The 23,784-nt window shown below is 35.5% G+C and overlaps 1 protein-coding gene across 2 annotated transcripts in view; it reads left to right on the top strand.

Moving 5' to 3' along the window:
- Positions 1-23,784, top strand: part of TAPT1 (transmembrane anterior posterior transformation 1) — a 48,746-nt gene that overhangs the window by 4,937 nt on the left and 20,025 nt on the right. For both annotated transcript variants that reach the window (XM_030449963.1, XM_030449964.1), the window contains exons 2-8: positions 41-171; positions 4,083-4,201; positions 8,231-8,254; positions 16,755-16,917; positions 20,695-20,830; positions 21,669-21,766; positions 21,910-21,979. In XM_030449963.1, coding sequence (XP_030305823.1) covers positions 41-171; positions 4,083-4,201; positions 8,231-8,254; positions 16,755-16,917; positions 20,695-20,830; positions 21,669-21,766; positions 21,910-21,979 — 741 coding nt within the window. The remainder of the gene's footprint in view (positions 1-40; positions 172-4,082; positions 4,202-8,230; positions 8,255-16,754; positions 16,918-20,694; positions 20,831-21,668; positions 21,767-21,909; positions 21,980-23,784) is intronic.

Here is a 23,784-nt window from a genome sequence, read left to right as displayed (position 1 = left end):
GCCTGAAGTGTCTTCTGCTTGTGTGTGTTCTCAAATGCAGATCTTTCATTGCTGAGATTCATCAGTGCAGAGCTAACAAGAGGTTACTTCCTTGAACACAATGAAGCAAAATACACAGAGCGAAGGGAGAGAGTTTACACGTGCATGAGGATACCAAAAGAACTGGAAAAGGTGAAGTATAATTTGAGTTTTTAATTTAGAGATTAAACCCGTTGCATTAAATCATTTAAATATTAGTTTTCCGAGCACTTCTACTACTAAAAAAGATTTAAGAGATCTAGAATGATGAATTTTCAGTGTTTGTAACCTAAAGGTTTTGTGGGGTTTGTGCCCATAAACATAGGCTGGTTGCTGCTGGCAACTCATGTTATTAGCAGAGGCAGACATGACTAACTTTCAAATCCACATGATGACAAATTCAAATATAAAGATGTCTCTGATCCTTAAAGAAACAGTCAAGCAAGAGAAATTTTTAAAACAAAATGTAACTTGACATTTACAGAAACAAAACGTTTTGAAGATTTTTCCAGTCTAATATGTTTTGGGGGTGGAGAGACTTCAATCCTTTAAAAATACAGTTTCTCTCTAAGGTTTTTGATGTCATTTTCATAGCCTTCTCTTTTACTTCTTGCAACTGTTGACTTGCCTCTCTATCTCAGTGCAATAGCCCTTCCTGAGGTATTTCTGCCACCTTCTTTATGTCAGCTAAGAAATAATTTTGACCCTGCAGTGAGCCAGTCCCAATGCTGTAACATAGAGGACAGTTCTACTCTGGCTTGACCATTTTTGTTTGATTTAGGAGTCTGAAGAAATATGCTCAAGAACCACGAGAAAGGCAACATTAGTAATAAGGTGCATTACATTAGTACATTAGTAATAATTGCTGCAGCACAGCAATAATGTTAAAAGTAATACTGCTAAAATTCTCAAAGACTCTAGGGATGAAGTTACATGCTAGGCTAAATCAATTTAATTTATTTTGAAGGAAGTCTTGTTTCACTGTTCCTCTCACTTCCATCTCCTTTCTTATGCATGCTGCACATTTTGCATAAGCTGTGTGCTTGTTGGACCATTCTAAGAGTTAATCAGCTCATAGTTCAGTAGTGAATGTTTCACTTTTCTTACTCTGTTTGTTCTTTGCTAGGATAGTGAGCCAGATTGCAGAAGGGGAGCAATGAAGAGAGAGAGGGTAGGATTTTCTTGGTTGGCAGCACTCGGGTTCCCCCTTCAGTATAATTTAATTCTTCCTTGGACCATGATGAGATCTAGTTTAAAAAAAACCTAAACTCTGTCATTTACTGCAGAATGTGATTGTGGTAGACATCTGGAGATTATTTAGTCCAAGCCTTTGCTTAAAGCTGCATCATTTGCAACAGGTTGCCCAGAGCCAGATCCAGTTGGGCTTTGAGCATCTCCAGGGATAATGTTGTCACATCCTCTCTGTTTACTCATTCCAGTTTATGGCAGAAAATTGAAGTTGTGGTAGGGTCTCAGTTGAGCAGCATAGCAGTTCTACATCATCTCCATTGTGATGATACAGATTATTGCATGCCATCTCCAAGCCACAGAATTTATTCTGAAGGATCATCACCTTGTATTTCCAGTCAGACTGTAAGAACAAATGAAGGTCAACAGTCTTATAAATGAGGCTGATGCTGTAAGTAGTGAAGTTGGTAGATTTTGCATGGAAATCAAACTTCAGCTTGTACTGGAAACAGGCAAGAATGTAAAACTAGGTAATAAGCAGGTAACATTAAAAAGTGTTATCTTTTTATGGAGACATTATGAAATAAATCTGCTTGTGTGGCCTTAGTCCAGGTTAGCATGCACACTAGCTATATCAAAATGAATCACAGTCATTGAATAAAAATGAAAAATTATGATGGTGAACACCTGGAAAGCAAACTAAAGAGTGTGCAGATCATCACCTTGGGCAGGAACCCCTTGCCTGTGTGATTGAAGTCTGTGTGAGACACTAGAAAAGGAAGAATTTTCTTAGTGGCTTGGGTTGTTTACTACTAATTACTACTGTAATTACAGACTCATCAGAGTGAAAATTAAATGGAGTGAATTTATCAAAGCCTAATTTTAGGACGCACTCTTTAATGTGCACTTATTATATGTACATAATTTTTAGAGGGGGATGTGATGTTAAAAGTGTAGAATTCTTTTTGTTGTCCTGAATATCCCTTTTTTATTTGGAGATGCTGGATACTTTGTAAAACAAATGCTACTTCCATTTGAGCTTTTTGTGCAGTTCCAGTGGAAGCTTTTCATTGTAACAGGTTATTTATACTAAATGAAAAGGTCATTCCTCTTCCTGCTGCCTTAAGAGAGAACTTGATAATTGATCTCAAAATCAAACTTTTAGCAGAAAAACACAAGTATGGTTAAGCTCTGTAAGCTTTTCTGTTAGCTCCTCAGTATCTGGGCTGTAGCAACAAAAATAATGCTTACAGAAATAAGTGAAAATTTCAGTGCTGATTATATTTCAACAGGTGCATGTAAGTGTGCAGGTGCCATGTAGTAAAAAAATTATGAAAATGAGGACCTTAAACAATAATTGAAAATACTAACATGAGCTTATAGAATGTGAAAAACCATGGTTACATGCTCAGGCAGAGAAAAAAATCTGTCTAAATGAAAAAGAAAAAGCAGAGTTTTTTCTAGGCTGTAAAGATGCCTGCAAAGAATTCAAAGAGCTCAGAGGCAAGGTTATTTTATTTTGATTGGTTTAAGGAGTTAAGAAAGAAAAGAAAAATAAAAAAAGAGAGAAAAGAAAAAGAGAGGAAAAAAAAAAGATTCATATTCAGCCAGTCATCCTCAGTGCTGTGCTTTGATTCTAAGCCCCTGGTTTAAAACTAGCAAAGAAATAGGTAACTTGATGGCATATTACAATGCAATGCATAAATTCATCTGCTACTTGTAACCAGGTGCCCCTGATAATTTTGAATGGACATGGAACTGGCTGTTGCATGAGCTGATAAGGTGTTTTGAAAGGTAAAGAGATTTTGGGAGATAAAAGTAATTTATTTGTGCTTTGGTTTATTTCACACACACACACACACACACACACACACACACACACACACACAACCAACAGGGTGTCTTCCTTTCCTGACAGCAACACCTGCAACTTTCATATGTAAACAAGATTACAAACCAGAAAATTTGCTGTATTGTGGCCCAAACCAGGACAATGTGCATTTGTAATGGATATCTTGGCCTGCTTAGGTGTTGCTGATCTTAATTGTGTAGCCAGTTAAGCTTGCCTTTTTATCTGAGTTTCCTTACAGTATAAAACAATAGCTTCTGGTCTGTCAGAAGCATAAAAGCACAGGTAAAACTTAAATACATTTGTAAAGCAGGTAAAGAAGAAATGTCATGGGAGAATCTGGTCTATAAGAGCTTTCTGACTGCAGAGTTTATTTTTCATAGAGTTGCTTGGCTTGTTGCTACAATGGAATCTTCCACTGTTTCTGTAAATGAACAATAAAGCACTTTAACTGGGGGCAGCTGAACATAAACCTCTTCAAAGTTTCTATTTATTGTATGAAAAAGGTGGATATTCTCTGATGGGCATCTGTCATAGCAGTAACTAACTGAAATAAAAATTAACAGGGTAAAAAAAATATTTAAAAAAAAAACCAGCAGCAATAAAAAGGTTGGCAGAAAATGACTGTGCACATGAACACACTGCTCTGCATTTTTGTTTTTCTAAGGTTAGAAACATTAACTTTTGTAACATTTGAGGAAAGGCACCACTGGAAAATGTGCTAAGGTCATGTCCAGGTGAAAACCATCTATTCACTAAAGACTGACTTTGGTGAGCCATGGAAATCTGCAAAAGCAGTTGCTATTTGGATCTTGTGGTGCAGAATTTTTGCTGAATAGTTTTTCAAGTGCATAGTATGTTATTTTTCCTATAGTTAACTGATGGAACCCATGAGAGTATTGGCCTGATTTGGTTAAGTCATCTTATGGAAATGTATTTTTCATAAAATAATATAATTCTTATTAAACTTTTTGTAGCCCTTTATAAACTGCTAACATTTTTTCTTTTTTTTTTTTTTTTAATTTAGTTGATGTTTTTTGGAATCTTTTTGTGCCTGGATGCTTTTCTGTATGTATTCACCCTGCTTCCTTTGAGGGTTTTTCTGGCCATGTTCCGGTTCATCACGTTGCCTTGCTATGGCTTACGGTAAGTTGATTCAAGGGAAAGGTGTTGATACCCTTAAAAAATACTTCTCTCTTTATGTGTGTGCTTAATTTTATGGCCTCTCAGTGCTATTTGAACTACTAATGACTTTTTCCACTGTAAAGAAGTTTTGGGCTAAAGTAGCCAAAGGAAAGGTATGTGGGGGACCTTTAAGCTTTGCCACCAGTCACTGTTGTTGGTTTATTTTTTTTTTCAGGCACAACAATTTGATAATAGCATCACTTAGAGGCATATTTAGCTTAGAAAGGACAGAGTTGTAACTTTATAGTTTTGTTCTTTTAACTAAGATCTATTTGAACAGTTAAGATTTCTTAGGCGTAACCATTTGGCTTATGCCTTTTCTTATACTCTCTGATACTGACACACAAGTTCACAAGTTTGGGTTTTATTTTTACAACAAAAATTTTCCTTATTTTCAAGGGAAAATTTGCCCACAAAATTCTTTTATAAAATAGGTTCATCCCTTCAAAAACCCTTAGAGAGTAGTTGGGTGAGACTAACTAATTAGAATATAATTAAGAAAAAATATTTGTAACCCCTTGCTTTTTGTTTAGATCAATACTAAGAAGTTGCTAATACATAGGATTTTTGGTTTGCCTTTCTCATGTAAACACTGGATAGAATTAATATTGTTTCTAAAAGTTGCTACTTCACAGTGAAGCTGAGTATGGAAGCCTTAACTTTAACCTAAAAGAAAAGAAGTATTTGCATTGATACTGTAAATTTTCCTTGAATAAATAAGGACTTCAGGTTTTTCATGCTGTATTTCCTTAAATTTGAAGTTGATTTATGGCAGATGATTTTTGGTTTAATTGCTTGCATTTGCATTTTTAATATTCTCCATATGTGCAGTGGTTTTAGGTGCATGGTTTAGAGTGTTCTGATTAGAGCAAATGTTAGTCTAGTTGCATGAGTATTTAGAAGTAGATAGTTGGAGTATTTGTACTTTGGTGATGCTAAAAATTGGCACTAGGTGGCAGTCTAATATTTTATTGTGCTGTTAATTTTAAGCAGCATCTCAGATTTTCAGTATGTTAAGAGTTTTCTTAGCTGTGTAAAAAATATGACATATTTAGTTTTAACCTGATCTTTATATGGATAAGGATAAGAACACATATATATCTTTATAACCCTGAGCCTTATTTACCTCTTAAAATTCCTATTGCCCTCCTGTGAAACCATAGATTTATGCTTAGGAAATAAATAGAACGACTTTGGATCACGAAAGAAACTGCAGAAAGAAATTAGACAAGTCAAATTATGGTTCTGTTTGTAGACATATGTACAGATGCTGTTGTTAAAATGTTAAAATTCAGCTAAATATAATGGCTTCAACCTACAGAAAGAAATTTGACAAGTCAAATTATGGTTCTGTTTGTAAACATATGTACAGATGCTGCTGTTAAAATATTAAAATTCAGCTAAATATAATGGCTTCAATCTTCCATTTGGCTCTTAGTATTCTTGTTTAAAAAGTGTTCTTCCTTGCTTATAAACTCAGCTTTGCTTTTGACAACCATTCTATCTGCTCTTCTGAAATTAGCATTGAAAGATTGAAATGCCAGTTATTGGTTTTAGGTATTGTTCAGTGTACTGAAGAAAGTGATATTGAAAATACCTTACACACTAACAAGTGTGTATTTGTATATACATTCACACATCCAATTTTAAATCATAATCTGCTTGCTTGGCATTATTTTTAGTATGTGAGGCAGGATAGAATCCAATTAATCTACTCACCTTGTCTGTGTTGGTTTTAAAGTGTTATCAGGTAAGATGCAGTCAAACTCAGAACATCTTGGGTGAAGAAAGCTTTGTTTTTGTAACAACTCCGTGTAGCACTTTCCTTTGTCACAATCTCCTCAAATGTTGATGGAATTTGTTTCCCTAGAATCTCTTTGCTTGATCACTGCTTGAGGTTTTCTCTAATTCATTAATGTCTTAAATTTAATGGCATTTGATTGAAAGGGTCACAGTTTATGTTTATGGTCTGTAATGCAACTTTTTCAGATGTAAATGGTTTTCATTTCCGATTGTTCAGAGCCTGCACTTTGCTTTGTGGGGATTTTTATTGTTTTTCTAGTTATGCTGATTTGATTTGTTATGGCAAAATAAATTTGGGACTTTCTTCTAGCTCAGGAAATACATTTTTATATGTTTGTAAGAATACAAATGGGTAAAACATGTAATTAAAAAAGGTACTTACAAAGCAGGTGGCTGTTAATCTTTTAGCTTGCCCTTCTTCACAAATGTTAAGTAAGTGTTGAAAGACATGACTAGATGTTATTTGAACCTGCCACATCATATTCCATTCTGTGTAGTAAATAAAAGTGCTCCTCCCTTCATCTTGACTTCTTCCTCAACATCTTAATGAAGTGATTGAGCAGTGAGTGTTCTCGTCACCCTTCCAGTTTACTCCTCAGATTATTTACTTCCTCATAATTCTTTCTGCTCTTTTCAGAAAGATTATACTAGGCATTATTTTGTTAAAGCAATAAAGCCACATTCTTTGTAGATCAGATTGCTTGTTACTGAAATGCTGGGATCCCCAATTTAATTACATTTAAAGGAATTTTACAGTTTGTCCACAAAGCAAGTAAAGAATTCTTATTGAAAGTGAGATTTTGCTCCCCCCTCCAAACACTTGTTTTCACAAGAAATACAGAAGTGGTTTATGAATTTTCTCATATGTGAAGATAAATTGACAAGATCTTTACTTTTATTCCATGTGGAAATGGGTGAAGATCCTGTGTCCTGTATTTTCTTTTCCTCTGCTTGCTTTTCCCTGAAATAAATGAAGTCATAGGTCCTGTTAGCAATATCATTAACTTATATGTACCTCTTAAAATTCCCATTGCCCTCCTGTGAAACCCTAGATTTATGCTTTTCAGTAGGAAATAAATAGAACAACTTTGGATCACGAAAGAAAGCACCTCAGAGGAAAAACTACCAAACAAACAAAAATGCAAACAAGCCAAACAAATACACACATTCTTTTGGACATGATTTCTTTGTTCATATTTTTAGATTATGAAATTGGACCCTCTGTTGCACCCTTACTCCCAAGGCTATTTTTTTGCTAAGGGCTGTAGCTGATAAATACACAAACTTCCTGTTGTCTGCTTAAGTTCATTTGGAAAGTTGTACACCTGTCCACCAAAATGTGTGGATTTCTACCAACCAACAAAAAAAGACAGATGCATTCAGTAATTTCTGTAGTAAACTCTTAAGATCAACTACTCCTTTCTCCTTTCCATACCAGTACCTAGTGTAGCAACATTACAACCTTCTCTTTCTTTCTTTCTTGTAAATCAGACCGAAGGGAAGAGCACTTTCACTTCCTTTATAGGATGGAATGTGGTGTCGCAGGGATTCCTCCTTGGTGAGTAAATCCTGATTATTTTTTTTTATTATTTTTTTCCCTCTGTGCTGTCAACCAAATTCACACAACTACTGGTAATCAGTAAAAAGACTGATTACAAATAAATAGTATAGCTACATCAACCAGTCTACTTCAAAGGAAAACCCAACACTTAGTTTTAATAACCACCACATGAAACTGACTCAGTGCTATTTGTGGTAGATATATTTTTATATGTAACTTTGCATCACTGTAGAAGTAGGTTGTGATCTTAATAGATTTAAAACAATTTTTACCTAGAGTGTCTGTGGACTTCTTCAGCCCAATTTAAATTAGCATATCTTGGAAAAACTATAGCCCCTGCTGTACTTATTTTATAGTGGCTTAAGCTTTTTTTATGTTTATTCTAAGTGATATTTCAGTCAGATTCATAGCTATATTTTGTGTGTACATCAGCCAGGTTTTCTGTAATGCTTTATGTTAATTTGGGGGAATTCTCAAAGTTTATTGCCAGCAGTGAAGTTGATCCTCTGCATAGTAAAATACAAGTCTAGCATATGTTCCTTTGTTATTAAAAGAATCCTAATGAAAGCTAATTCTAGTTGTCACTTGTTTGAAACCTTATTATTTTTTTATTTATTTTGAGACAGCTTTCACCGGGGCCTAACAGCAAGGTTGGTTTTGTTTCATTCTTAGCATGGTCTTGTGCTGTGTTGTGTGCATGTAGAGGCTTTTTATTGTTTAAGATTTTAAATACCATCTAATTTTGGCAAACTTGGCTCTTCTTACCTTAGAATTCTATATTTGGGACATAGTTTTATCAGCATTTAGCCTTTGTATCTCACAATTTTACAACAGGGAAGTCTTACATACTGTAAACTATCTCTTTTTGAAGTCTTAAAGTGGATATTAGATTCAATCAAAATACCTTTTCTTCCTGAAGCCAAACTGTATTCCCTATTTGGGCATAATTATAGAAAAATATTTCCAGTAAATCATTTTGTGCATTTTGGAAATTCTTAGTGTGTAGCTAAATGAGCAAGTGTGCCCTTTGGACACAGTTTGGTTTTGTTTTCCCTGACATCTTCACTTTGTATGCTAAGAGGAAAAGATCCCCTTCTGTGTTAATCTGGTCATATTTCTTAATGCTTCATATAAGAATAGAAACTTAAAATCCCACACTCCATTAATGAAGGATTAATTGAAGGATTACATCTTTGATCAAGACTAAATATCTACATTTCAAACAAAATCTCACAGTTCAGTTTCCACACAAGTGTAAAAATGGAGAGAGAAGAGATATCAAACAACTTTAAATAGGCCACAATTTGAATAACTACACTATATTATTAGTTAATATAAACCCCTGATTTATTTCCAAGTCTTAATATTGAATAAGTCATAGTTAGAAGAAATCTGCTTTTAAATACTTGCTCATATTTGTAACCTCAGTGTTAAAACTCTTCTTCAGTGTATTGTTAGCTATGTAAATAAAAAGTGGGTTTTCTTAATACTGTGAAGTACTTTAACATAGAAATAGTACTGATATCTTAAAAATTTATAAATATGTATATATGTAGGTGAATAAGTTCATCTATTTTACTGGAAATATCTCCATCTGAAGCATTAGTGCAAGATAATATATCTGTATTTTTAAATGACTGTTCCTGTGACATCAGTACTGGAAAATTTGTCTGTTCTAACTAGGAGGGAGTAATTGTTTAGAGTAATTTGAATTATTTGGATGAGAATATACTAAATGAACCAACTAACAATACAGTAAACTGTAAAATTAATCAGGAAAACTGTATTGAATCCCTTGCTGGTCTAAAGAAAAAGATAAAGAGAAAAACCAAAGCAAAGTAAAACAAATTAAAACAAAAAATCAAAACCCAAACTGTGCAGTCAGACTACTGATGAGCTGAGGAGCACCAGAAGGCCCAAAAGGCAAAAGTGAAGAAGCTGTTTGATAGCATGAGGGGCTGTGCAGATGTGTCAGCATCCCTTTTTATACCCTAAAGTACTGAAGTGATAAAATAGACAAGTTTTTAGGCTTTTTTTATCCAAAAAGAACAAATCTCTGTTTGTCCTGGGGGGCGTTTCATGTGTTAAGGGGTTTAACCTCTTGAAATTCAGTATGCAAAGCTTATTAAGACACTTTAACACCTGCTCTAATTGCTTTGGTTTTTTTTTCTACGTCTGTCACTTAAGCAAACCTGTGCATTAGCTGCCTTTGATTTGTTAACATAATAAAGCCAAGTATCAGTAAATTGTGCTTTATTTTTAACAGTGCTCTACTTAATGCAGTAGGATAACTAGATCCTTAAACCTCCACTTGTTTAAGAAGATAACTTGTGGCAAACACTGCTTTCCATGCCATATTTTTCCCCCCTGGGTAGCTGTTTTATGTGTATCTTGAAATATGTTTGACACTTACATCACTTAGAGTGAATTTACTTAAAATATTAGAAATAATCATGAAAAAATTTCAGGTGTTTTAATTTTTTTTCCCAAAGTGTATAGAACAAATTTATGGGCAGTCAGAATATTTGGTAGTATAGTAATCTTACAGGATTTTGATTTGATTTTGTAGAATAGCAGAGTAATTATTCCAAACTCATTATAAGGGGATCTGCTTGGTTTTAGCTTTCTAAAGGGGCAGGACATACACAGATCCAGTTGTTTTATAAACAGAGGAAAGGTTTACATTGATACTTTCTAAATGAGTCTCAATGTGGACAAGCCATAAATTGGAAAGTTTGGAGCATGAGTATTAAACCCTGAACTTACCAATTCTGTTGAAAAAAGTTATTTTTCACTGTAACAGACTAATTTCTGAATTCCTAGTTCTTGGTTAGTGTCAGTCACTGCACTATGTGAATTTTGCTGTAGTTCCAGCTGCTTCAAATGCTGTGGTAAGCACTGAGGTTGGCATTCTCCTTTTGTTGATTGACTGGGCTGAAAAAGAAGCATGCTGTGGTGGAATAGGGAGGTATGGTTGCAAGGCTTACACTTCACTTTTATACATCTTAAAGTGAATAATAAACTTTTATATCCTCTTATTATTTGGTGACATCAGGGTTTCTCTCAAATGAGATTTTCTGTCAGTAGATGTCATGGTAAATGCACATAAAAACTGAGGAGTTTGGGAAGAACATCTTGTTAAGAACAAACTGGTATATGGAAGTCCCTGGGTGTGTTTTTTTTCTGTGTTGTCTTGATTTGCTAGTTGGTGTTATAAGTTTATCTGCAGAGGAATGCTTGGATTTTCACTCTGAATTCATGCTGGTTCAAGGATCTTCTCTTGATTAAGCAGCTTCGTGTATTCAGCAGTGGTAATAGTAAAGCAATACAAGATTTTACATAGCAGATAATAGAGAGAATGGATAAGCTTTAACCTTTACTATTAAGGTACTTTGATATTTGAAGTTTAATTAAAAAAATTAATTCCTTGGTAGTCCAGTCTGTACAGCTAAATGTGGGAACTTGAGGCTTAACATAATGAAAGCATTTGTGAAATTCTGTGAAGCTCATCTTGGAGAGCATGACTTGGGCCAGAAATGTTAGAAGTTGTAATGGAGTAATGACAGAAAACAACTAGCTGAAAAGACAGAATTTGTGCAACTTAATAAGGCACATTTGAAGGGCAGCCCAAGTGCCCTGAATCAGTGTGTTCACTGGTTCATGAGATGAGTTTGTTAAAGGAGAAGCCACTGCCTGAACATTCATAAACTGTTAAAGGAGTTGGACACACTCTCATGCTTACTCTCAGGGATGCTTAATGCTTCTTCAGGCTCAACCCTGGGTTTCCTGCAGCAGAATCTCAGGTGTTGGATCTTACAAACTAAATAATTTAGTCGAAAGTAACAGTAGCACAGTCAGCTTGAGCTATATGCCTTCAGAAAGGGACCACAAAGAAATCCCTGGGCAGTCGTACCCTTGTGAGCTGAGCGCCTGTTCTACACACAGGTTTCAAGCACTGTTCATCTGTCTTTTACTTCAGTGGTGATTTTTGGTTTGGGGGTCTTCAAACACCAAATTGGCTTCTTCCTCTGAGCCCAGGAAGGAGGTTGTTCACTGCTCTTAATGTTAATTTGCAGTCTCTGGTGGTGGTTGCATCCTCCTCACCATTTGGGTTAGGCTTCTTTTGCACCTGCTCTCATTAACAAAACACAGTGAACTGAAAAGTCTCTGACTTGAGAAAAATACTTTTCTTTTTTTTGACAATGACCAAGACATCAGTATGTTATCATTTCTTTTACTAAGTAAAAACCAAAACACAGCACTGTTCTGGCTACTAGGAAAATTACTTTTATTAACTGCTGCAGCCTAAGGCAGCATCTAGGCAAATCTAACTACTCATGCTGTAAGTGTAGAGCTAGGCAGACAGCATAAATCACTCAGTATTGTAACTCTTAAGCAACTTACTCTAATCAAAACTTATTGAAGCTAAACAACTAGTATCTCAACACGCTGTCATTAAATTATATCCAGCTGTGTAATCAGCCAAATGGTAAAATAATTTACATAATGTTATTTCTGGAATGCAGCAGGATATTAGGAGGAATTGCATCTTAGACAAAGGCTCTGATAATACTGTCTTTGCAGAGCAGCGTGCAATAAAGACAAGACAGTGTTAATGGTTAATTAAACTTCTGCAGCATCACTATGCCCAGGATAGCTTTGAAGGAAAAGACAACTAATTTCTATAGATTACTATAGAAGGATTCTACTGCATGCTGTTTTGTCACCAGTGTGATAAAATCTAAAACAAGATAGTTGTTAAGCTCTTCGTTGTTTTCTTTTGCCACTCGAGAAAAAACACCTGTAACTAATGATTAAATCTAAAACAAGATAGTTGTTAAGCTCTTCATTGTTCTCCTTTTGCCACTCAGGAGAAAAAACACCTGTAACTAATTTTCATGTGAAATCTTCCCTTCTGTATTCTGCCACACTTACACACAACTGTAAAAATACAAAGTCTTCTGAAATGAACAAAGCTGTTTCAGCTTCTTGTTTCTCTGTTCAGTGGTTTCTGCAGTTGCAGAGTAGCTCAGTATTTTCTCATTCTTACCTCTTGACTCCCTGCTATCAAATGTGATACTGGAAGTATTGTCCACCACTATGCACTATTATATTAGTGCATAGTAATATATAAAAGAAAATAAAGAAATATATAAAATTAGTAATATATAGTAATATATAAAAGTATAGTAATATATAAAAGCATAGTAATATATAAAAGAAATAAACTATTGTTTATTTCTTGACATTTGGGTAGTTGTCATAGGTTGGCTGGTACCAGCTTTTTTTTCTTTGTGTTTTGGGTTTTGTTTTGGGGTTGTGTTTTTCTTTTTTTGAGATTCTGTAGTGCTCATGGTGTGGAGGAATTCAGCATTATGCATTTGTATGGGATATTAATCTCTAGGTCTGGTTACTTTGTGCTCAAGACTGTTCTGCAAGCACTTTGCAGTGTACTGAGTAGTTATTGGAGACAATCAGTAGAAACATTGAGAAAAATGAATGCAGAACATGTCGTGGATGAGCAAAGACTTCTTTGACAGACATAAAATCACATCAGTCTGTGTTTATATATATGAACCAGTTTAATATGAAGGATAAAGATGATTTGTGACAAATGTCTCTGAACACTGACTACATCATTTATTAACTGCAGGCTTTGCAGATTTGTAGATGTGTATTTGCTAAAAGGTGACCAGTGGACTTAATCCATTTGCTTGATTTCCTTGGCTTTGTAGGAAATAATTATCCTTATCCTGTATTATATTCAGAGCCACAGCTCAAAATCCTTTTGTAAATGTTATTAGACAGAGTGGAAAAGGATTCTGCTGCGATGAAAGTGCCTTTCTGAATTTATGCAGTAGTCATGGTTAATCTCTCTCAACCAGAAACATATTAGTTGTAAACCATATAGTACTTGTCTAGTCAATATCAAGGGGCCTTTCTTCATGTACAACAAAAAAACACTGGAATGTATTTTTAGTGCCAGGATCATCTAAATTTTTTTACTTTCTATAATGTTTTTCATGCTCAGTCTTTGCAATAATCCCTTTTACTGACTTGAAGATGCTGACAGCTTTTCTGTAATCAAGCTGAGTAAATTGAAACTGTGAGGATATTTTTGTGACTTCTTCAACAGTTATGTTTTGAAGAAGCTATCAGCATTACTACTGGTTCTGCTTCTCATGTAGACGAGAAGCATAAGAAGTTATTGCACAACTTTGAATAGAACATTAATGAAATATTTTTAGTTAACACGTCAGGAAAAAAATTGTGCTTATTGCATGGCTTTTTAGTTATACACTGAGAAACCAAAGTCACTTTGAGAGGTAAAATTCTCTGAAAACATTATTTGAAGGTAAAATTTTCTGAAAACATTATTTGAATGTAGACTGTGCTACAAAAGCTTAATTCCTGTGAGGCATAGCAAGCACACTATTTTGCACAATAGTGCAAGCACACTTGATCTACCTCTTTTGGGCAGCCTTTGAATTGAATTATTAGTGATACTCAAACTTATTCTGCATGCAGCACATTCTTAAACTGGCTTTATCTTTCCAGTGTATAGGATACTCTGTTCAAGTTTAGATGCATCCTAATATGATACTGTGAGTTAGTTTTCAGAGACCACCTTTAGAAGAGCAGTTGTGCTCTTAAATTTTGTGTAGGCTGTTCTTAGAATTTGTATTCCCCCATGATTCTGGCTGTTTGCTTTTAACTCAGGCTTCCCCTGAGTTAGTTTTACTCAATTGATTGTGGTCAATACCAATGAAAATCAGCACAAGCAGAGAAGTGATAATGTTAACACTACAGAATAACTGAGACTGGTGTCAGTCCTGGTGGTTGAGTATCTTTGATGTTACTTTTAAGACAGAAAACTAACATTGTAGTTTTCAGTTTGTATTGATTTGTGGACATCAAAGTATTTTCCTGTGAGATCTGGACTGCTTCAGAAGTTTCCTAAACAAATCCTGCTTACTTGTGCATTTCAGCAAGGGTCCCTCCCATTGTAAAAACTGGTACCTAACCAAACTGTTAAAACATAGACTTTTGAAGTGGTTGCTCTTTTGCTAGTCAAGTTTTTGCTACCTCACTGTTTCTCTCATGATAAGGTAGGTGTTGGCTGAAAGAATGAAGATGCTAATTTTCTGAGTAATAATTCTGATCCTCCTTATAAATGCTTCAACCTGGCATTATTGTTGTGGAGTAATAATACTTTACTGCTTTATCCCAGGCTTTATTGCAGAGGAAGAGTGTTGGCTGGGGAGCTCGTAGTGAAATGACACTGAGTACAAGTACAAAACTGAAGTAGTTTTGAGAAAAAGTAACATAGTGTGTTAGTTACTCAGTGTGTGAGTGGTAATCGTAAGCATGGGCTTGCTTAACTTTTATTATATGGTAATATATTTCAGTAAGTAAAATGATTTAACTGAGATGTAGTTAAATAGGGCAATGAACTCTCAACATGGAATTTTGCAAGTTGGTGAGGGTGCATTTTTGTGTGTGTGTTATTCAAGTCTTTAAGCAGCAGGCAAATACTGGGTGTGCTGGCAAATGGACACTTTCAGTTTTCTTTTTAAGTTTTCTAATTGGGTTTTCAGGTAAAATTCAGCTCAAGGGGGAGGAAGGGAGAAAATTCATGGAGGTTTTTTGTCATGGACTTAGTCTGAAATAAGATGTGGCATGTTTTCTGCTACTGGATGACTTCTGAGAGCAAGAAAATGTCCTGGGGTGAAAAAGCCACTGAGTTCTGGTATGCTGGTCCAGGTTGAGTTCTGTTATTCAGAATAGGAATAGTTATAATACCGTTTATACAGTAAAAATATATTTAACAGAGCAGTTGCTCTCTGCTTGGAATTTAATACTCGTCATCTGAGAATTCTGGAAGCTTTCTCACTCATACTCCTAGAATAAGCATCATCTGTTTGCCCCTTGTAGGAATGACACCATGTGGGTCCATGAAAGAATGCTATCTTCAGGGCTTTTTTCCTTTGAATGGAAGACAACAAAGAAACCTGAAGTATAACACTTTAGCTCTGATATATTTAAGTAGAGTGACTCAACTAGCTGGGATATTTCACTTGTCTGCACAGTCTATAGAATGTCTTTACTCCTAGAAGTCATAAATAACTGCTCAGATATGGTTTGTTTTTTAAAAAAAAAACATGCAATTTTATCAGGTTACTTTAATTTTTTTCTAAATGTTTTATCAGTTTATGGGAACATTGTCAAATCTGTGAATAACCAAGTGATTCAAGAATACAGAAGATTAAAATTCTCAAGTTGCGTTCTGCTGATTGATTCTGACTCTTGTGAAATGTTAACTGCTGCAAAAGCCCTTCAGTGCATATTATTAAAAATAAATACATCTAATAAAAAATAACTTATTCTCAAATAACCCTTTTATTTCATTCGAAGGCTTTTAAAATGCTTTGAACTTTATTAATACTAAGCTAAGTAAATAGACTAGTAAATACTGCCTTGCTATTTCATTATGCTTTTGGCTGCTATTGTGGCAATTGAGGTAAAGCTATTTTCTTCCTGTAGCTTCAGTTTGAAAGAGAAAATTGTGTAGTGATTCATTTAGTCTTCTGGGCTGCTTGTGGGACTACAGATAGAAAAACTCTGCATTTGCTTCAAGATTAATTTCAAACTCTGGTGTCATGTTTGCATTTACTGCTGCAGAGCTTAAAGCTAAAAGAAGATACAGAATTTGATTTAGAACCTCAGTTCATTACACTGAGCCTGAAGATGACTGCTTTATTTCTTCTTCTGTGGCTTATAGCAAATACAATTACTGTAACTGAGAAAGTCAAAATGATAAGTAGATTTGGCTGGAAGAGAGAAAGTAAATTAAAAATCAAAAGGCGTGCATTTGGAAGGTTTGTAACAAGTGGGAGCTCTTACCCAACAAATGCAGTATTACAACTAAATGGTTGTCACAGGTAACAGAATGTGATCCTGTTCAGGAGTGATCTATAAATGTGTTGTGGTCGTTGTATTCTAATGTGTTGGAGTGAGGGGCAGGGACAGTAAGCAACTACATTAAAATATATCCTTGATTAAGTTTCTCTAAGTTCCTGCTGACTTGCTACCATTTGTATTTTGTGGGTATATCACATTTAGTGGAACTTTTTGCCCTTTGTATTTCAGTGACAGACGTTTGCTCCAACCTGCTCAGGTATGTGACATTCTCAAAGGAGTTATATTGGTCATCTGCTACTTCATGATGCACTATGTTGACTACTCTATGATGTATCATCTGATAAGGGGACAGTCTGTCATAAAGCTCTACATCATCTATAACATGCTTGAGGTAAGAAAGTTGGCATCAGAACACCAAGCATGCTTTTTTTTTTTTTAATCTAAAATATAGTTGCATTACAATGTTTGTACACAGCTCACCTCACGCTCTCACAAGTGTGCAGCCACACATAATAATATTAAGCCTAGATGTAGTGAAACAGATAAGTTAGTGAAAAATAAGGTTTGTAGATACTGTTTCATATTGCTTGGTTCCTGGAGTTTATAAATCCATTTAGCTGAATGCAAACTGAGAACATAAAATGGGAGGAGAACTGTCTTGAACTTAAATGCTAGAAGTGGAATGAATGAGGTTTTTAACTCGTTCAGAAAAGTAGAAAGTATGGATTTGAAATAGTCATAAGGTCCTGAGTGAGAGCAGACATAAATATAGTAGAAGATACAGAATTTTTTTTAATTCTTCATTATGGAATGATAGCTTTCATTGCATGCAAACACATGTTACTGCTTAACCTGTCTCAGTCCTGGTTGGCAAACAAAGGCCTGAGTGTATAAACAGTAAGCCAGATGTATATAGTGAAACAAGAAAAGGAAATACTTGTTTGGGAGGTCAGATAAAGAGAAATGGGGGGAAAAATTGTTTCTGCTTTATTATTAGGATTTTAATTGCACTTCTGTGATCAATGATTCACAAAATAAACAATGTTTTCATAGCTACAATCTTGTCTCCATCCTGTAAATATAGGACATACTAGAAATGCAGCCTTTTAAAAGGACTCAGTAAGAGCTTTGTACACAGGAGTTAGACTACTAGGATTCTGGGATCTCTGAATAACATTAATCCTTGTTTGAACATCTGTTGTGCCTTTGTTTGAAGACTGCTGAAATGGGGCTGCACTTTGGACAAAATACTCAGATTTTGCACAGAAACATTTGTTTTTTCCTCACAAAATACAAAAAGATTGCTTAAGGAACACGCTTCATTATAATAAGTGAAATAAATATCATGTAATCCACCTCAGTTGTTGATTCATAGGATTTGTTTCCTTTGCTTTTTGGCTTGCTGAAAAACATGTACAAATATTAAATTGGCACTGAGCTACTTGGTGGATTTTAGCTGTGTTAGGAAATATTCACTCATATATAGTTCCATAATCTGTGAGACATAATCACTTAATAAATCCGGGTGCTCAAAATAGTAATTCCTCTGTATTTCAAGAGTATTCCAAGTCATTTCTTTTACACTGAGAAACTACAGCATTATGTGCTTACCACATAATTTGGATACCATAGTGTTAGCTGTGAGTTGGAAGCCGTGTGCCATTCATTCCATTTTGAATGAAAAGTTGAGTTTCTTTGCTACATTTAGTAGAGCCAAAAGTGAGTCTCAGCTAAGAAGTGCTGCCTGAGGTTCTTTCTTTTTTTTAGGAAAGGGGAGGTGTCTTAACTCATAGTTATTAAAAAAAATGACATTAGACTTTGACATTGGAAATTGTATTTAATTTCCAGGGTGTCCTGTGTAAACCAAGCAGAGGGCAGGGGTTTTATTTGCTGTGGTAGGTGGTAGCCACAGCATTGTCAGAAAATGTCATGGGGATCCCACTGAGAGGCTTGGTTGATGGTCAACAGCTTGGTTGATAGTCAACAGTTTGGCTTGCTTGGACTGCTTTGGATGTGGTTCTAACTCTGCTACAAGTGCAAGCTGGTCTTTAGGGAACTGTTAAATACTAGGATTTTAAAGTAATAAACATTACATTTTCACAAGGTTTCAAAATAGGAAGTTTGTTGGGTTTTTTTGATATAGTTCAGTTAGATCACTGAGCAGCAGAGATGTTTACAATGTCCTAATGTTTTCGGCTGTTGGCAAGTCCAGGGAATATTGTCCTGGACAGGTAAGAGGAATGCAAAATCTTCCAATGATGTGCTGAATGCTCCAAATAGACAGCCTAAGGGGAGCATTCAGCACCTTTGGCTTAAATGGCACTTTTCTTTTTTAGATTCAGACCCACCGGCTCCTGCTCCTTGTGAAGCCCCAGTGTGCCTTACGCTGGTGACAGCGCTCACCATGGAATTCTGCTGGAGCCTGGAGCCGGCATGTAGGGTTTAGGTAAGTCATGTTTGGAAGAGCAAGCAACAATATTGTGTGCTGGGTTTTAATATTTTCTATCCTGTCAGTGAAGAAACAAGAACTGCTTAAATAAAAAGAAAAGCCACAGTTTTTATCTGTTAAAACCCTCACAATATTGTGAACAAAAACTTACCAAACCCTAAGCATTCTGTAGCTGGTGTTACTGCACGAGGTGTAATTGCTTAATGGGTCATCACAATGAGCAGGAACCACACAATGTGGACAACTTTCATTTACAAAATTGAAAAGCCGAAAACAATGCCGCTGTAAATATCTCTCCAACCTCTGATGGGTGTTTGAACTTCATATTTATCATAATTCATCACCTTATGATTTTGTTCATTCTGTTTCCTAGGTAATCCTTAAAGAGTAGCATATAGTGTAGTTCACTTCAGACATCCAGTATAAATTTAATTCCACCTTCATATTTTAGGAAACTTCAATAAATATTGGCTTGAATAAGTCAGAGTATGTGACTTGTCTCCCTTCACTATCTTCATCTTTAGAACTCTTGTTAACTAAGTCAGGAAATTAATCCAAAATCTAGATATACTTATGTTGTCCCAATAACTTATTTTCTGGATGCTCTATAGTTGTAGGTACCTGGTGAATCTAGTTCTTTGTTGCTACATGTTGCTTGAGGTTATCCAAAACTATTGTCTTTCAGAAAGACAGCAAGAGGAAATGTCTGTTGTCTTTATTAAATAGAGATAATTAGGTTTTCATATTTAACTAATTATATATTTATTTATACTAAGATTTAACTATTTCTGCTTGGTTGAGGGTTTTTTGGGTTGGCTTTTTTTTTTTCACTAGACAGTTGCCTTTTTATTTTTGAAGTGCTATTTTTGTTGTCCTGTGCAGTGTTTTAGAAACACTGAACTGTGGTACATAGGCTATGTAGTACAAGTATTTCCTTGTGACAGACTTCAGTTTTACTTGCTTGATGATGATGATGATGCAGTGTTGAGAACTGGTAAAACTCCATGTGGCCTTTTCAGCTGTGGTATTAAAAGCTCAGATTACTGAGCTTAATGTCCATGTTTTTCCTATCCTTAGAGTTATGTTAGATTACTTTTTTCCTACTTGTGCCTATATTCTTTGGTTACACTTAACATGCTTGTAGTTCTTCCAAACAAATTTTCCCTTTTTTGGTAGAATTTGTAGTCTCTCCATTACTTGCTTTGTGCTACAGTACCTCTAATTTTGAGTTCTGCTTTATGCAGAGATTTGTATTTATTATATATGTGTATATATTTATTATATATGTGTTTCCAAGATGTAAGGAAGCTATAAAGCCCAATCTAATTACAGTCCTTGTAATTACAGTCCTGTAAGCATATGTTGTTCCCTATCACATATTTGAAATTCACTTTTCTTTATTCTACCCCTCTCCTCATTAAACCCAGGAGGATGGTAAAATGACATTTAGAATAACTTAGTAAAGTAGTAGACACAGCAAACATAGTGCTTTATCAGAGGCTGAAGTTTGAACTGCACTTGGATGTCCAAGTATCCAAAGGGAACTTCAGTGCAAAATAGGAGCTGGAAATGCAGTGAGTAAGAGATAAAAATGATAAAAATGCAAAGTGATAAAAATGTGAGACCTTGTTCTGTGTTGAACTGTACTTAACAGTGGCATATTCAAGTATCACAGAGAAAGATACTAGTTTAAGGCAGTAAAAAATTCTTCTTGTTTAGGTGGCTGATCGTCTGTTTTCTTCATTTGGACAAGATATTTTGGATGCTCTTTATTGGACAGCTACAGAACCTAAGGAAAGAAAAAGAGCTCACATAGGTGTGATTCCTCACTTCTTCATGGCTGTGCTGTATGTCTGTATCCTTTTTCTTCAAGAAATTGCAAAGTTTTCTTAATTAAACACAGGGATTGCACTGTATGGTTTTCTTTTAATATATTTGAAAATATTCTTGAATCAGTGTTTCTTTATTTTCAAAGACTAGCAAGTACTAAAGGTTTTTTGAATAAACAGGGAAAAAACTGATCAAAAAAAGCCCTTCATAATGGCAGAATACCACTGCAACAGCAGACAGCTTTTTTAGTACTTAATGGGTAGTGAAGTGAAAACCAGAAATTGGATGGTTCATGGAAGCTTTGATTTCTGATTTGTATTTTTGAGTGTTTTGGGTCACAAGACCTTGAAAACAATGATGTTTTGTTATTTAGCAGAGTGTTACAAAAAACGAGCTTTAAAAGTTTTTTCTGGAATGAAGGGATAAATTCATGTAAATGCAGGATGCAAATGAGTTCTGTGTGAAATAGCCTTACAGTGAACTGATGAGAATGATCTGTCATGTGGCCCAATGGATGTAGTGATGCATTCTTGTACTTCCCTCTGTTTTTTCTGCAATCTGTAGGCTAATTATGAATCTTTGTCTCCGATTTTTTTCCTATATTGTTGTATTACTCTTTTCTTCTGACTAATGTTAGGCTCTTTTTAGTACCAGAAAAATGTACAAAATTGTTACATGCTACAAAGCACTGTGGAGACATTGTGCAGGTTTAAATACTCTTCTTGCTGTAAATCTTATTGACAGGGAGATAGCATTTTTGTTAAAATTTGGGAACAGTGTAGGAAATTTTAGCTTTAGTACTGTTCAGTACTGTTCTGCAGAAAAATTATTTCCAAGTATCCTTCCTTAACCCAGCTCTTTAGTCCTGCATGCTATTCTTATAATGGTTCAAGCAACAACCCTTAATGTGGCCTTCAACTCCCACAATAAATCTCTGCTTACTATCATGATGTCCAATAATGTAAGTATGTAGCTTCATTATCTAGCTACCCTCATTTTTATCATCCTTTCTTTGTGTCATGTCTGCTTGCATATTATTTGTCTGATTTGTTTATGTCAATTTTTTTAAAAATAAAAACTAAATAATTGTTTTAAAAATTGCAGTTCGTTGAAATAAAAGGAAGTGTTTTCAAGAAGTTTGAGAAGAACAACCTCTTTCAAATGTCAAATAGTGGTATGTATGGCTAATCAGGAGAAAAAGTGAAGAGCTGATTTTTTTATTAATTCATTTATTTATTATTATTATTATTAAAACATCTTAACCTTGATGAATTTGAGTATTCTAACTTGATACCTCATCTCCCATTTTACTTCCAGGAACACTGTTTTTCCTTAAGTGGCAATTTTTTTTTTAATTTGAGGTGCTAAAACAACCAGTTGGGTATGTGCTAAAGTTGTTATTAAATACAAATTTCAGACATAAGTTACACTATTCAAAATACTCATGTTTCTAAGTCTCTGAAGTCTGTGTTTTCAGAAGTTTTCTTGTGGTGTTCTGTGTTGACAGTGATCTCAGAATGAATCTTATTTGGCATTTGTGAGGCTGGACCTTAAAATACTTCTTTCCCTCCTTCCAGACAAATGTACCAACCAAGTAGCTGGCTTATGAAGCAAAATGAGAGACAATGGCTGTAACTTTTTTGACAAGATAATAGTAGAGGATACTTAGGAAACACATTATGCTTCTGGCACTTCTTAACTGTGTTGTTGTCTAGTGTGAAATTTGGGAACTCTTACTCACTGTGTCTCATGAGGAAAAGCTTTTAGAGGCATCCTTTGATGCAGAGAACCTCCATCTCATGCTGGTATCATCCATCTCTAATATTTGAGTTCCTTCAAAACTAACAGGAGAGATTGCATTTTAAGGCTGTACTGGAGCTTCTTATCTTGTAGGATTTTCTGATCATTGAGTACACTTGTTTCTGTCATTTCATGTGTATAACTTTTTTGATCAAAGCTATTTATATTGATAAGCAAACAGAATATGGTTTTTTTTTTTCCCAATCCAGTTCCTAGTTTTTTTTAAACCAGAGATCTCAAATGTTCAAGAGGTTAAAAAGAGCAATGTAGCTGCTTATTTAAAAATAGATTATTTGGATTATTTAAACTTTCAGGAAGATTGCTTCAGAATTTGAATTCTGGCTGTTCATGTTACTTTTGTCTAATTAATCTGCAAATGCTAAATAGCAGTTGTTTTGTGATGCTTTGAGTGAAAAGCTGTTTACATAAAATCTTAAGTCACGTAACAGAAAAAAAAATTGCTCTTAATTTTAATCTACCTCATTGAAGGTCTCAAAAGCAAAGAAAAAATTCTCCCCAGACGGGTTGATAAGATGATTCAGCTGGAAGGCAGGGGGGCTCTGCAGAGGGACCTGGACAGACTGGAGAGTTGGGATGATTCCAATGGGATGAGGTTTAACACGGCCAAGTGCCGGGTCCTGCACTTTGGTCACAACAACCCCATGCAGCGCTACAGGCTGGGGACAGAGTGGCTGAAAGGGACCTGGGAGTCTGGATTGACAGGAAGCTGAACATGAGCCAGCAGTGTGCCCAGGTGGCCAAGAAGGCCAATCGCATCCTGGCCTGTATCCAGAACAGCGTGACCAGCAGGTCCAAGGAAGTGATTCTGCCCCTGTACTCAGCGCTGGTGAGGCCACAGCTTGAGTCCTGTGTCCAGTTCTGGGCCCCTCAGTTCAAGAAGGATATCAAGGTCCTGGAGCAGGTCCAAAGGAGGGCAACCAGGCTGGTGAAGGGACTCGAGCACAGACCCTATGAGGAGAGGCTGAGGGAGCTGGGGGTGTTGAGGCTGGAGAAGAGGAGGCTCAGGGGAGACCTCATCACTCTCTACAACTCCCTGAAAGGAGGTTGGAGCCAGGGGGGGATCGGGCTCTTTTGCCAGACAACTTTCAACAAGACAAGAGGGCACAAAGGGTCTTAAGTTGTGCCAGGGGAGGTTTAGGTTAGATATTAGAAAGAATT

The sequence above is a fragment of the Calypte anna genome, chromosome 4A (assembly GCF_003957555.1).
Source record: "Calypte anna isolate BGI_N300 chromosome 4A, bCalAnn1_v1.p, whole genome shotgun sequence".
NCBI lineage: Eukaryota > Metazoa > Chordata > Aves > Apodiformes > Trochilidae > Calypte > Calypte anna.
The sequence above is the reverse complement of the archived record's forward strand: the minus strand, read 5'-3'. Positions and strand labels throughout refer to the sequence as shown.